The sequence below is a fragment of the Hemiscyllium ocellatum genome, chromosome 7, assembly GCF_020745735.1.
Source record: "Hemiscyllium ocellatum isolate sHemOce1 chromosome 7, sHemOce1.pat.X.cur, whole genome shotgun sequence".
NCBI lineage: Eukaryota > Metazoa > Chordata > Chondrichthyes > Orectolobiformes > Hemiscylliidae > Hemiscyllium > Hemiscyllium ocellatum.
Window position 1 is genome coordinate 770,465 of NC_083407.1, and position 15,569 is coordinate 786,033.

Here is a 15,569-nt window from a genome sequence, read left to right on the forward strand (position 1 = left end):
ATGGGTCCTTGGTAGTGCAGATTAGAAATTGGCTAAAAGTATGGAAACAGTGGGTAGACATTGGGCGTTTCTCAAATTGGTGACAAGTTGAAAGTGGTTTTCCGGTGTTGCAATTGAACTAATTGCCTTGAGGCTGGTATCCTGTCACCAAGTTATCCTTTATTTACGTTTGCAGAGTACACTGGCTGTGGCCAGCCAGCTCAGAGTCAGTCCCCTGAACAGAGTGTCGATGGTAGTCATGAGTTGGAGATGCCGGTGTTGGACTGGGGTATACAAAGTTAAAACTCTCACAACACCAAGTTATAGTCCAACAGGTTTAATTGGAAGCACTGGCTTTCAGAGCGCTGCTTCCTCATCAGGTGTTGGACTATAACCTGGTGTTGTGATTTTTAACCCTCAACCAGGAGATTTAGAATCTCCTCTGCTATATATATTTTTCTTTTGAACATGAGAAACCACATGTTTCATCACAGCCACAAACATGTACATTCAATTAGAAAAGTAATTGAAACATATTGAGAACAGATCAGAAAGAAGTGATCTCACACCCTGCCAGAATACAGGAGGAGTGTCAGTCCCAGAGGACCACTAATCCCCAGTGAGATAACTGCACAGAGGCCAGTATCCTGTCACCAAGTCCCCCTCTATTTACTTGTGCACAGTACATTGGTTGTGGTCGGTCAGCCAGCCAGCCAGCTCAGAGTCCGTCTCTAAACTGAGGAGACTCTACATCCCCTAATTTATATTTCTTTTGTTATTTTTCCCGGTTTCCTCCACAGGACTACCATGTAGCACCCATGTTTGCGTGTGTGCAGGTGTAAGATGCAGTGAATCTCTTGGTTATGTAGTTTTTTTTATTTGCTAGTGCACAGTACACTTGCTGTGACTAGCCAGCTTCGAGTCAGTTCTCAACTGAGGACTAATCTCCAGGTTATACTTTGTTTTATTAAACCCCCACGCTAATGCCAAACAGTGGTAGTGCATATTTTTCCCAACACCCATGTCATTTGTGGGAATGTGTAGGATGCAGTGAGAAAACAAATGCAGAAAACCTTCTTCATATTCCACCAGCAGGAAGAAAAAGAAATACCTGAGTGGCCGTTGATCTCCTAATTATATTCTTTTTTTTTACTGAGGAGATTCTAATTTCCTGGGTATTTTTAGGGGTTTTTTTTGTGATTCTCAGTCTCCTGTATATTTATTTTCTTTGGATGTTGGTTTGCTCACTGAGCTGGAAGGTTCATTTCCAGACGTTTCGTTATTTTACTAGGTAACATTTTCAGTGGACCTCATGCAAAACAATGCTGAAAATTCCTGCTTTCTATTTATATGTTTGGATTTCTTTGGGGTGGTGGTGATATTTCCTGTGGTGAAATCACTTCCTGTTTCATTTTTCTCCATGAGTGGTAGATGGGGTCTAACTCGATTCTTTCACTGAAGACGTTACCTAGTAAGGTAACGAAATGAACCTTTCAGCTCAGCACGTAAACTTACATCCAAAACCTGAACCTGAGCTACAAGTCTTCTCAAAACTCACTAATATATTTTCTTGTTTTGCGTGGCCAGCCAGCCAGCTCAGATTCAGTCCTCTGAATGGGGATGATTCTGAATCTCCTGGTTAGATTAGATTAGATTACTTAGTGTGAAAACAGGCCCTTCTGCCCAACAAGTCCACACCGACCAGCCGAAGCGCAACCCACCCATACCCCTACATTTACCCCTAGCACTACGGGCAATTTAGCATGGCCAATTCACCTGACCTGCACATCTTTGGACTGTGGGAGGAAACCGGAGCACCTGGAGGAAACCTACGCAGACACTGGGAGAACGTTATTTTTACTTTAACAAAACTGTCTTTGTAAAGCAACCAATTTTTGAATCCGTTCTCGCAAAAAAATAGCAGAAACCAACAGCAGCAGTGACATACTGACTGTGGCCCAGCCAGCGCAAAATAAATCCTTTAGTCTGAGAGGATTCTAAATCTCCTGGTTATATTGGTCAGCTAGGGCTTTCTTGATTGTCCTAGGTTTACAATCCTAATCAAGGATCTCGTCAACAAGATCCGGTTGGTTCCAATCACAACAGGGGCATTTGTTTTTTTTCTGATTTATCCGAATGATTTGGAGTTGGCTGTTGAAGGCAAAGCCTTGAAATTTGCAGATGATACTTAGCTACGGAAAATAGTGAATTGCGAGGATGATGCTGAGTGACTTCGGAGAAACATTGACAAGTTGGCCAAATGGCAGATAAATTTCAATGCAGAGGAACATGAGGCAATGTGGTGCAACTTTGAGATGGATACAGGTGTAGAGGGGCTTTGGGGTTCATGTACATGATTATCTGAAGGTGGCCAGGCCAGTGAAACAGTTGTCAATAAGGCTGATAGGATCCTTGGGTTTATAAATAGAGGCAGAGAGAATAGAAGCAAAGAAGTGATGCTACGCTCCTTCAAATCATTGGTCAAACCACATTTGGAGTATTGTGTTCAGTTTTGGGCACTTCATTTAAGGAAGAGTGTTGAAGTCCTGGAACGTGTTCAAAGGAGATTTACTAGAAAAATACCAGGAACAAAGGATTTTAGATGCAAGGAAAGATTAGAGAGATTGGGCTTATTCTTCTTGGAGCAGAGAAGATTAGGAGCTGACTTTATTGAAGTGTTCAAAGTTATGAACAATTTTTATAAGGTAAATATGGATAATCTGTTTCCGCTAGCTCGTATATGAGTAACTAGGGGTCACAATTTCAAGATAATAAGCAAGAGAGCTAGGCGTGAGATGAAGAGAAACATCTTTATTCAGAATTGTTAGGATTTGGAATGTGCTGCCTTGGAGAGTGGTGATGGCTGATTCCATAGGAAGTTTGGAAAGAGCTGGGTATAAATTTAAGTGATGAAGTTAGAGGGCTACAGAGATAGGGCTGAAAAGTGGGACTAGCTATGTAGCTGTTTCAGGAGCCAATACTGACTCAATGGCCAAAGGGCCTTTTCTGTATGAATCACAGCATTTAGCCCATCAGATCTGCATCATCAGAACAGTAAACATATAGACAACAGACTGATAGTCATTCAGGGAGATTTGCTTCTGCTGTTGAGTTTACATTAGCTTGTCAAGGAGATGGGGACTGAGGAGTAACCCAGATCAGAAGGGATTTAAATTTGTAATGGAAAATTTGCCAGAGAGACTAGAAGACGGGGGAAACCAAGCTGAGCATTGAGTATATCTCAAAGTGGAATGATGTTAAAAACTTAAAAGCACTCTACCAGTTGCAAAAAGACAAATTACATAAAGACCAAATACAGGTAAATGGTTATGATATACTTGCCATCTCAGAAATGGTTACTAGGACTAGAAGCTAAAGTTTGAAGGTTATTTGATATTTAGGAAGAATGGACAAGGAGGAAAAGGAAGTTAAATTGCACTGTAATATAAGATGGGATCAGTACATTGTTCTGAGATCCTCGTTTACTAATGTGTGGAATCTGTTTTGGTGAACTGAGAAACTGCAAAGGACAGCAGAACATTGGTTGGAATTAGTGAGTTTGGAGAAGATTTGTAGCTCAGGTTGAGGTTGTGGATGCAGGTTTGCTTACTGAGCTGGAAGGTTCCTTCTCAGACGTTTTGTCACCATACTAGGTAACATCAGTGAGGAGAAAGTGAGGACTGCAGATGCTGGAGATTAGAGCTGAAAATGTGTTGCTGGAAAAGCGCAGCAGGTCAGGCAGCATCCAAGGAGCAGGAGAATCGACGTTTTGGGCATGAGCCCTTCTTCAGGATTCTCCTGCTCCTTGGATGCTGCCATGACCTGCTGCTCTTTTCCAGCAACACATTTTCAGCTCTAATCTCCAGCATCTGCAGTCCTCACTTTCTCCGTATCGAAGGATTGTCTTATAAGCAAACATTTTGGGACTCCACTCACTGAAGTTTAGAAGAATGAGAGATAATCTCATTGAAACATGTAGGACCCTGAAAGGGCTTGATTGGGTAAATGCTGAGAGGATGTTTCCCCTCATGAGAGAGTTTAGGATAGAAGGTATTGTCTCAGAATAAAGCTGTGTCAATTCAAGACTGAGATGAGGAGAGTTTCTTCTTGGAGGGTGTTTCTATTCATTTACCGGATGAGAACATCACTGGCCAGCATTTATTGCCCAGATTTACTACCACTGCCCAGAAGACAAATAAGAGTCACCCATATCGCCGTGGGCCTGGAATCACATGTCAGCTAGACTAGGTAAGGTTTTTTTCCCCTAAAGGACGAGTGAACCAGTTGGGTTTTTCTGATGATCGACAATGGTTTCATCGTTATCGTTATTCCCGTAATTCCAGATTTTCTATTGACTTTATATTCCATCGGCTGTGGCAGGGTTCAAACCCAGGTCCCCAGAAGATTACCTGGGCCTGTGGATTAACAGTCCAGCAATCATGTTCACCTCCCCTTGAGAGTCTTAGGTTGTGACTGTTTGGAACACCTTGCCACAAAGAGCTATGGAGACAGAAGTTTTGTGTTTATTTAAATCAGAGAAAGATAAATCCTGCAGCAGTAGGATAGTTGAGGTTATGACAAAGATGCAGAAAAGTGGACGATGAGGAATGTTGAATCAACCATGATCCTCTTGAATTGCAGATCAGGATTGAGGGACTGAACAGCCTACTCTTGTATCTATTTCTTAGAGTCTTAATATCCTGGTGAATCTCCTCTGCAGCTCCTCCAGCGCAGTTACATTCTTCCTAAACTGTGGTGACCAGAACTGTACACAGTGCAATATTAGAAGAAAAGTGGCCACAAATCCGAGCAAATCTGAGAATTGTGAATATTTTAGAAACAGTAAAGGAGAATCAAGAAACTGATCGAGAAAGGAAGAAGAGAATATTAATGCAATCGTGCAATAAAAATAAGAACAGCTTGTAAAATCTTCTATAGGACATCTTTAGCAAAGACTAATGTTGGTTAATTGAAAGGAGAGCCAGGAGAATTTATGTAAGAGAATAGAGAAATAGCAGAGAGGCTGAATGGTTGCCTTGTATCTATTTTCACTGGGGGGGAAAAAAAGCAAGAAATATCCCATAATTAGAGCACCAAGAGAATGAGGAGTTTTACTGGAGAAGTTAATGGGGCTGAAAGTCAATAGGTCCCAGGACCCTGGCAATGGTTCCTGCATGTTGGAGGCTTGCAAATGCCACACTACTATTTAAGAAAGGAGCAAGGGAAATAACAGGGAAGCCATAATAAATGATGGAACATGCTTCCAAGGGCCAAATGGCCTATTCCTGCTCCTATTTTCTATGTTTCCTTGACTTGTGATGGGGCAATTGTCATTAATACACTGCACATGGGTTACACCACTGCCTTTCCTGGCTAACACCCCGATTCTCCAGCCCCCACCCTGAGCTGGAGCCATGGTGGATGGACATTGGGAGTAAGTGTGGCCTTGCGTGCTACTGGGTAGAAGAGTATCAGCTAGGATCCCAGATCAATGAAACCTACCCATTGAAAACCCCTGACATTTGTCAAAACTTGAAAGAATTTGTCATTTAAAAACATTCAGATTTTAATCTTTGATCAAACTTGCCTTATTTCGTTATAACAGAAACGAGAGAAAAAGGAGGCTTTGTTGCTCTTCTACAATCGTACAGCGGAGGCCAAAGTCCGATCAATTGTGTGAGTAAAGTGGTGTTTGTTTCATCATCAGCCTACCCACCACAAAGGTCTGTCCTTAATAACAGTTTGCCCAGGAGTGATCCCATTGCTAATGGCTCTCTTATCTTTACATTGTCAGTGCCACTCTGGAGTGTATAAAATGGTGGAGATGGTGGGGAGCAGGGGGGGTGGTGCTCTTGGGTTTCGGCAGGGAACATAGTGGGAATCAAAGTTGTAGCACAGCATGTATAATCATTTGAGGAGAAGATCGAGATTAAATCAAGCAAGTCTGATTGGTAGAACAGGCAGGGCCAGGTTAATGACCATGGTGGGACTGGCAGTCTGAAGTCTATTTTTTTATTGTAAAGAGTATAACAGGTAAGGGAGATGAGAGCTTGGATTAGAACATTGTAGGCATTATAGAAACTTGATTGAGAGAATGGCAGGACTGACAGATAAACGTTCTAGGGTTTAGATGTTTCAGGTGAGATGGAGAAGGATGTAAATGAGATAGGTGTATTGCATTACAGATTCAGAAGAAGTGCTGTGACAAAGAGACACCTTGGTGGGCTCATCCAGCAAGGCCATATGGATAGAACTCTGGAATAAAAAAAGCGCAGTCACTCTGCGGCTATAGTATAGACCACCCAAGAGCCAGTGGGAGACAAAAGGAAGATCTTGGAAAGATGTAAAAACAACAGGGATATTATCATGGGTGATTTTAACTTCACCAATGTTGACTGGGATTCCCTTTCACAAGGGCCTTCGATCGAACATAATTTGGTAGGTGCATCCTGGCGTGTTTCTTGAAATAGTATGACACAGTCCAACCAGAGAAGGGTTGGATGAGACCATGGATTGTGGAATAAGTAATCAAAGTTTTGGTAGTGGTCGTGATGAGGGAATGGGGGTGCACTTTGTGAATTAGAGTCATAGAGTCTTTTATCATAATTCCATAAGTTTTAAGATGCTTCTGGATAAGGATAAGATTAGTCCTTGGGTGAAATTGGAAAGACTAATTACAGGATTAGGCAGGAACATGGAGGCATGGGATTGCAGGTGACTTAGTGGTTTGGATCAGAATTTGGCAAGCTGAAAGAAGACAGAGGGTGATGGTTAATGGGGAAATATTCATCCTTGGAGTTCGGTTACTAGTGGTGTACCACGAGGATCTGTTTTGGGGCCACTGCTGTTTGTCATTTTTAAAAATGACCTGGATGAGGGCTTAGCAGGATGAGTTAGTAAATTTGCAGATGACACGAATTTCAGTGGAGTTGTGGATAGTGTCGAAGGATGTTTCAGGTTACAGAGGGACGTAGATGAGCTGCAGAGCTGGCCTGAGAGGTGGCAACTGGAGTTTAATGCGGAAAAGTGTGAGGTGATTCACTTTGGAAGTAGTAACAGGAATAGAGAGTACTGGGCTAATGGTAAGATTCTTGGCAGTGTAGATGAGCAGAGAGATCTGTGTCCATGTACGCAGATTCCTGAAAGTTGCCACCCAAGTTGATAGGGTTGTTAAGAAAGCATACGGTGTATTAGTACGCTTTGGTAGAGGGATTGAGTTTCAGAGCCATGAGGTCATGCTGCAGCTGTACAAAACTCTGGTATAGCCACACTTGGACTATTGCGTACAATTCTGGTCACTGCATTATAGAAAGGATGTGGAAGGTTTGCAGAGGATTCAAAGGAAATTTACTGGGATGTTACCTGGTAATGGGGGAAACGGCTGAGGGACTTGAGGCTGCTTTCATTAGAGAGAAGATGATTGAAAGGTGACTTAATTGAGACATATAAGATAATCAGAGGTGGACAGTGAGAGCCTTTTTCCTTAGATGGTGATGGATAGCCCAAGGGGACATAGCTTTAAATTGAGGGGTGGTAGATAGAACAAAGAAAATTTACAGCCCAGGAATAGGCCCTTCGGCCCTCCAAGCCTGAGCCGATCTAAATCTACTGTCTAACCCTGTTGCCCAATTCCTTAAGCGTCTGTATCTCTCTGCTCCCCACCTACTCATGATCTGTCCGGACACACCTTAAATGAATCTACCGTGCCTGCCTCTACCACCTCTGCTGGCAACGCATTCCAAATGCCCACCACCCTCTGTGTGAAGTACTTGCCGAATGTATCCCCCTTAAACTTTCCACCTCTCACCTTGAAAGCGTGACCTCTCATTATGGAATCCTTCACCCTAGGAAAAAGCTTGTCTCTATTCAGCCTGTCTATACCCTTCATGATTTTGTAAACCTCAATCATCAGGTCCCCCCTCAAACTCCTTTTTTCTAATGAATACAAACCTAACCTCCTCAATCTCTCTTCATAGCTAGCACCTTCCATACTAGGCAACATCCTTGTAAACCTTCTCTGCACCCTCTCCAAAGCGTCCGCATCCTTTTGTAATGTGGCAACCACAGTTTGGCGCAACATCGAGTGCCGAAGGACCTGTGCTGCGCTGTAATGTTCTATGTTCTGTGAAGTGTAGAAATTAGATTGAGACAGCTGTTTGAATATAAATCCATATCCGGATGGACTGCAGTTGTTCAAGAAGGCAGCTTACCACCACCTTCTCGAGGGCAAATAGGAGCAAGCAATAAGTGCAGGCCAGCCAGAAATGCTCACAACCCACGATTGAATAAAATGTTGGACTCTTTTAAAGGGCAGTTTTTTTTTTAAAAGAGTTGAGGATGAGCATGTTGCTGTGAGGATGATAGATAAGGATTTTAAGATTTGGAAATGCTGGATAATGAGAGATATCGAAAGTTTTTCGTCAAATAGCAAAAGGAAGCATATGCGAGGTTTAGGAAACTAAGATCAGACAGGGCCCTTGAGAAATATAAAGAAAGCAGAAAATGACTTAAACAAGTGATTAGGAGGGCTCAAAGAGAACTTATTAAGAAGGGTTAAGTAGAGTTCCAAGGCATTTTATTTATGTATATCAGGAGCAAGAGGGTAGTTAGGGCAAAGGTGGATCCAGCTCCAGAACAAAGGAAGGAATTTATATATCGAGCCAGTGAAAGTGGGTGAGGTCCTTAATGAGTACTTTGCATTGGTTTTTCACCAAGGAGAAGAACATGGATGATGGCATGATTAGGGAGGAGTATGTTGATATTCTAGGTATGTTGATATTTAGAAACAGGAGGTGTTGAAGTCTTGACAAATGTTAAGGTAAATAGGTCCCTAGGGCCTGAAAGAATCTATCGCAGAATACTGAGGGAGACAAAGAGGATACTGGAATCTTGTATCATCTTTAGACACTTTGAGGTTCAGAAGACTGGAGAATCATCAATGGTTTTCCTTTTGTTTAAGAAGGACAACAGGGATAATCCAGGAATTTATAGTCCCGTAAACGTAAAATCAGCAGAACGGAAATTATTGGAGTAGATTCTTGAATAAAGAACAAAGAACATTACAGCACAGGAACAGGCTGTTCGGCTCTCCAAACCTGCGCCCATCCAGATCCTCTACCTAAACCTGTTCTCTATTTTCCAAGGAGAAAGTGAGGACTGCAGATGTTGGAGATCAGAGCTGGAAATGTGTTGCTGGAAAAGTGCAGCAGGTCAGGCAGCATCCAAGGAACAGGAGAATCGGCGTTTCCTGATCTGCTGCACCTTTCCAGCAACACATTTTCAGCTCTATTTTCTAAGGATTTGTATCCCTCTGCTCGCTACCCAGTCTGTCTAGATACATGTTAAATGATGCTATTGTGCCCACCTCTACACGAGGCAACGTTTTCCAGGTACCCATCACCCTCTGCCTAAAGATCTTTCCATGCATATTTCCCTTAAACATTTACCCTCTTACCTTGAACTTGTGGCCCCTAGTAATTGAGTCCCACACTCTTTGGGGGGGGGGGGGGGGGGAAGCTTCTTGCTATCCACCCTGTCTATACCTCTCATAAATTTGTAGACCTCAATCAGATCCGTTCCCTCAGCCTCCATCTTTCTAATGAAAATTATCCTAATCAACTCAACCTCTCTTCATAGCTAGTGCCCACCATACCAGGCAACATCCTGGTGAACCTCCTCTGCACTTTGTCCAAAGCATCCACATCCTTCTGGTAATGTGACCAGAACTGTATGCAGTATTCAAAATGTACATTAATTTTCCCCAGGACCTTTCCATTTACTGTATAGTTAGCTCTTAAGATGCATTTTGGAAGATTCAATTCATCGTGTTTGCTCAGATTGAACTCCATTTGCCATTTCTGCCCAACTCTCCAATCTACCTATATTCTGCTGTATTCTCTGACAGTCCCCTTCACTATCTGTTACTCCATCAATCTTAGTGTCATCTGCACGCTTGCTAATCAGACCACCTATACCTTCCTCCAGATCATTTATGTATATCACAAACAGTGGTCCCAGCACGGATCCCTGTGGGACACCACTGGTCACAGGTCTCCATTTTGAAAATTTCCCTTCCAGTACTCCTCTCTGTCTCATGTTGCCCAGCTACTTTTCTATTTATCTAGCTAGTACACCCTGGATCCCATGTGGCTTCACTTTCTCCATCAGCCTACCATGGGGAACCTTATCAAATGCCTTACTGAAATCCATGTATATGACATTTACAGCCCATCAATCTACTTTGTCACTTTCTCAAAGAGTTTTATTAAGTTGGTAAGACATGACCTTCCCTGCATAAAAATATGCTGCCTATCACTGATAAGCTCATTTTCTTCCGAATGTATCTTCTCCAGCAGCTTCCCTACCACTGACATCAGGATCACCGGTCTATAATTACCTGGATTATCTCTGCTACCTTCCTTAAACAAGGGGACAACATTAGCAATTTTCCAGTTCTCCAGGATCTCTCCCGTGTTCAAGAATGCTGCAAAGATATCTGTTAAGGCCTCAGCTATTTACTCTCTCGCTTCCCTCAGTAACCTGGGAAAGATCCCATCGGACCTGGGGACTTGTCCATCTTAATGCCTATTAGATACCCAACACTTCATCCTTCCTTATGCCGACTTGTCCTAGAGTAATCCTGATGAAGGGCTTTTGCCCGAAACATTGATTTTCCTGCTCCTCTGATGCTGCCTGACCTGCTGTGCTTTTCCAGCACCACTCTGATCTAAAAACTGGAGTAATCAAACATCTATCCCTAACCTTAACATACATCATGTCCCTCTCTTTGGTGAATACCAACACAAAGTACTCATTAAGAATCTCACCCATTTTCTCTGACTCCATGCATAACATTCCTCCTTTGTCCTTGAGTAGGCCAACCTTTTCTCCCGTTACCCTTCTGGTCCTTGTATATAACTAAAAGGCTTTGGGATTTTCCTTAACCCTGTTTGCTGAAGATATTTCATGACCCCTTTTAACTCTCTAAATTCCTTGTTTTAGATTGGTCCTACTTCCCCAATATTCTTCTGAAGCTTTGTCTGCCTTCAGTCACCTAGGCCTTATATATACTTTTTTTCTCTTAGCTAGTCCCACAATTTCACTTGTCATCCATGGTTCCTAATCTTGCTATTTCTATCCCTCCTTTTCACAGGGACATGTCTGTCTTGCACACTAATCAACCTCTCTTTAAAAGCCTCACACATATCAGATGTGGATTTACCCTCAAACAGCTGTTCCCAATCCACATTCCCCAGCTCCTGCTGAAGTTTGCTCTAGTTGGTCTTCTCCCAATTTAGCACTCTCTCTTCCTTTTGGACCTCTCTCGTCTTTGTCCATGAGTATTCTAAAACTTAGGGAATTGTGATCACAATTCCCAAAGTAATCCCCTGCTGAAACTTTACCCACCTGGCTGGACTCATTCCCGAACACCAGATCCTGTGTGGCCCCTTCCGGAGTTGGACTATTTACATACTGCTCTATAAAATCCTTAGGAATAAGATTTCCTTGCATTTGAAAAATAATGGACTTAAGGATAGTCAGCATGGATTTGTACAGAGGAGGTCTTGTCTCTCAAATTTGAGTTTTTTGAGGAAGTGATGAAGGTTGGACAGTGGATGTAGTCTTCATAAACCTTACTAAAGCGCTTGACAAGGTCTGTCCAGGTAGGTTGGTCCAGAAAAGTTAAGTCACAGGCAATCCGTGTGAGTTGGATACAATGTTGGTTTGTTCATTAGAAGACTGAAGGCAGTTGTAGAGGGGTGTATTTCTGATTGGGGAGGTCTGTGACCAGTGGTGTTCTACGGGATCTCAGTTGAATATAATTATACATGAATTGGATGAAAATATAGGAAATCTGATGAGTATGTTTGCAGACATCACGAAAATTGGTAGAGGTTTGGATAGTGAGGAAGGTTGTCAAAGGGTACAGTGGGATAGAGACCAGTTGGAAAGTTGTGTGGAGAAATGGCAGATGGAATTTAATCTGGACAGGTGTGATGTGATGCATTTTGGGAGGTCCAATACAAGAAGAAAGTCCACAGTAAAGCATGGAAAGTACACAGCAGGGTCTTTGGAAGTGTTGATATGCAGAGTGATTTTAAGTGGGTAAGGTGATAAAGATGTATGGCATGCTTTCCTTCATTGGTTAGGCCTTGAGTATAAAAGTTGGCAAATAGTGTTGCAGCTGTATCAAGTTTTAGTCAGCCCACATTTGGTGTATTGTGTGCAGTCCTGGTCACTACACGACAGGAAGGATGTGGAGACTTTGGAGAGCAAGGCTAAAGGGCTTATCAGGATGTTGCCTACATTGGAGTGTATTAGTGTGAGGTGAGATTGGACAAACTTGGATTTTTTTTTGGGAGGGTCAGAGGCTGAGAGGCAAGCTGATAGAAATATATAAAACCAAAAGAGAAAATGCTGGAAAATCTCAGCAGGTCTGGCAGCATCTGTAAGGAGAGAAAAGAGCTGACGTTTCGAGTCTAACTGACCCTTTGTCAAAACTCTGACAGAGAGTCAGTTAGATTACTCTACCACAGAAAGATGTTGGGGTCAGTTCGTTAGCTATATTCAGGAGAACATAAAACAATACAGCACAGAACAGGCCGTTCAGCCCTCGATGTTGCACCTACCTGTGAACTATTAGATTACTTACAATGTGGAAACAGGCCCTTCGGCCCAACAAGTCCACACCGACCCTCCGCAGAGCAACCCACCCAGACCCATTCCCCTACATTTACTTCTTCACCTAACACTACGGGCAATTTAGCATGGCCAATTCACCTAACCTGCACATTTTTGGACTGTGGGAGGAAACCGGAGCACCCAGAGGAAACCCACGCAACCACGGTAAGAATGTGCAAACTCCACACAGACAGGTGCCTGAGGCAGGAATTGAACACTGGTCTCTGGCACTGTGAGGCAGCAGTGCTAACCACTGTGCCACCCCTATTCTCAGCTCGTAGCCCTACACTATCCCAAAATCATCCATGTCTTTATCTAAGGATTGTTTAAATCTCCCTAATGCGGCTGAGATTACTACCATAGCAGGTTGGGCATTCCATGCCCTTACCACGCTGAGTAAAGAACCTGCCTCTGACATCTATCTTAAATCTATCACCCCTCAATTTGTAGTTATGCCCTCTCATACAAGCCGACGTCATCGTCCTAGGAAAAGGTCTTTCACTGTCTACCCTATCTAATCCTCTGATCATCTTGTATGTCTCTATCAAATCCCTCCTTAGTCTTTATTCTATTCAATGAGAACAGACCCAAGTCTCTCGGCCTTTCTCATAAGACCTTTCCTCCAGACCAAGCAACATCCTGGTAAATCTCCTCTGTACCTTTTTCCAATGCTTTCACATTCTTTCTGTCATGGGGCGACCAGAACTGTACACAATATTCCAAGTGTGGCCGCACCAGCGTTTTGTATAGTTGCAGCATGATATTGCGGTTCAGCAATTCAATCCCTCTACCAATGAAACCTAACACACCGTATGCCTTCTTAACAGCACTATCCACCTGAGTGGCAACTTTCAGGGATCTATGTACATGAGCGCCAAGATCCCTCTGCACATCCACACTACCGAGAGTCTTCCCATTGACCCAGTACTCTGCCTTCCTGTTATTCTTCCCAAAGTGCATCACCTCCCATTTAGCTGCATTGAACTCCATTTGCCACCTCTCAATCCAATTCTGCAGTTTATCCAAGTCCCCCTGCAACCTGTAACATTCTTCCACACTGTCCACTACTCCACTGACTTTAGCGTTGTCTGCAAATTTACTAATCCATTCATCTGTGCCTGTGTCTTTGTCTCTGTCATTTATAAAAATGACAGATAGCAGTGGCCCCAAAACAGATCCTTGTGGCACACCACTAGTAATCAGACGCCAGGCTGAATATTTTCCATCGACCACCACTCGCTGCCTTCTTCCAAAAAGCCAGTTTCTAATCCAAATTGCTAAATCACCCTCAATTCCATGCTTCTGCATTTTCTCCATCAGCCTACCATGTGGAACCTTATCAAAGGCTTTACTGAAGTCCAAGTATACCACACCAACTGCCCTACCTTCATCTACATGCTTGGTCACCTTCTCAAAAAACTCAGTGAAGTTTGTGAGATACGACCTGCCCTTGACGAAATCATGTTGACTATCTGAAATCAAATTGTTGCTTGTGAGATGATTATAAATCTTCTCTCTCATAATCCTTTCCAATACCTTTCCTACAACAGAAGTAAGGCTCACTGGTCTATAATTACCTGGGTTATCTCTGCTGCCCTTGAACAAGGGCACACCATTTGCAATCCTCCAGTCCTCAGGTACTAAACCTGCAGACAATGGCAACTCAAATATCAAAGCCAAAGGCTCTGCTATCTCCTCTCGAGCTTCCCAAAGAATCTTTGGATAAATCCCATCCGGCCTTGGGGACTTGTCTACTTTCGTTCCTTCTAGAATTGATAACATCTGTGTATAACTAACCTTGATCCTTTCTAGTCTAATATCTTGTACCTCATTCTTCTCCTCTACAATATTCTCCTTTTCCTGAGTGAACACAGATGAGAAATGTTCATGTAGCACCTCTCCACTCTCCACAGGGTCCACACTCGACTTCCCACTTCTGTCTTTGACTGGCCCTATTCCTACCCTAATCATCCTTTTATTCCTCACATACCTATAGAAAATTTTAGGGTTCGCCTTTATTCTGTTTGCTAAAGACTGCTCGTGTCCTCTCTTTGCTCTTCTTAACTCTCTCTCTTTAAATCCTTCCTAGCTTCCGATCTGTAATTCTCCATCACCTCATCTGTCCCAAATACCTCCAAGAGGGAGCTGGATGTGGCCTTTGCAGCTCAGAGGTCGAGGCGTGTGGAGAGAAAGCGGGAGTGGGTAACTGAAATTGCAAGATCAGCCATGATTGTATTGAATGGTGATGCAGGATTCAACAGCTGAATGGAATACTCCTGGCCGGCTGTGCTTTTCCAAAACCACACTCCAGCCTACTCCTGCACCTATTTTCTATGCTTCTAACTGCTTTTATCTGCAGTTCTGAGAACTTGCTCTTGGCAAAATTTCCAAATTAACTTTTGCACTTTAATTGCTGTATTAATTTACTATAGTGATCTCCTTTAAACTGTAATTTCAGGTCCATTCTGTAATCCTCTGCCCTTCCTGGGAGTCTGTTTCAAAACTTTGTAACTCCCCTTTCCGGTCCATAACTTTTCCTCCATGGCATTTCCCTCCCTTTACATTTCCACTTTGTCTCATCTCACAAGGACCAGTTATCTCTGTAAGGGCCTGTATTCTAAACCTGTTTTTCCTTCACTTCCTACCTCATTTCCCAGTTCCTCCATAAGTCAGCATGACCCCCACCCACCCACGGCTTTTCTTGTAATCTTCTTTGCTGGTTAAATTTACTAATTTTCCTTTTTTTTTCAGAGAATATGTGAAGGATCTGCTGGAGAGTGGCCGGGAGAAATTCCTGGTGTTTGGGCATCACCAGCTGGTACTAGATGCGTTGTGTGAGACTCTAGGAGAGAAGGTAACGTTTTCAGGTTTAGAGTTCCGATGGACTGTGTTATGGCACAGGCCAGACC

General features: G+C 43.0%; 1 protein-coding gene across 2 annotated transcripts in view; it reads left to right on the forward strand.

Moving 5' to 3' along the window:
• smarcal1 (SWI/SNF related, matrix associated, actin dependent regulator of chromatin, subfamily a-like 1) overlaps positions 1-15,569 on the forward strand; it is a 127,153-nt gene that overhangs the window by 74,294 nt on the left and 37,290 nt on the right. For both annotated transcript variants that reach the window (XM_060827771.1, XM_060827772.1), the window contains 2 exons: positions 5,585-5,655; positions 15,412-15,514. In XM_060827771.1, the coding sequence (XP_060683754.1) occupies positions 5,585-5,655; positions 15,412-15,514 (174 nt within the window). The remainder of the gene's footprint in view (positions 1-5,584; positions 5,656-15,411; positions 15,515-15,569) is intronic.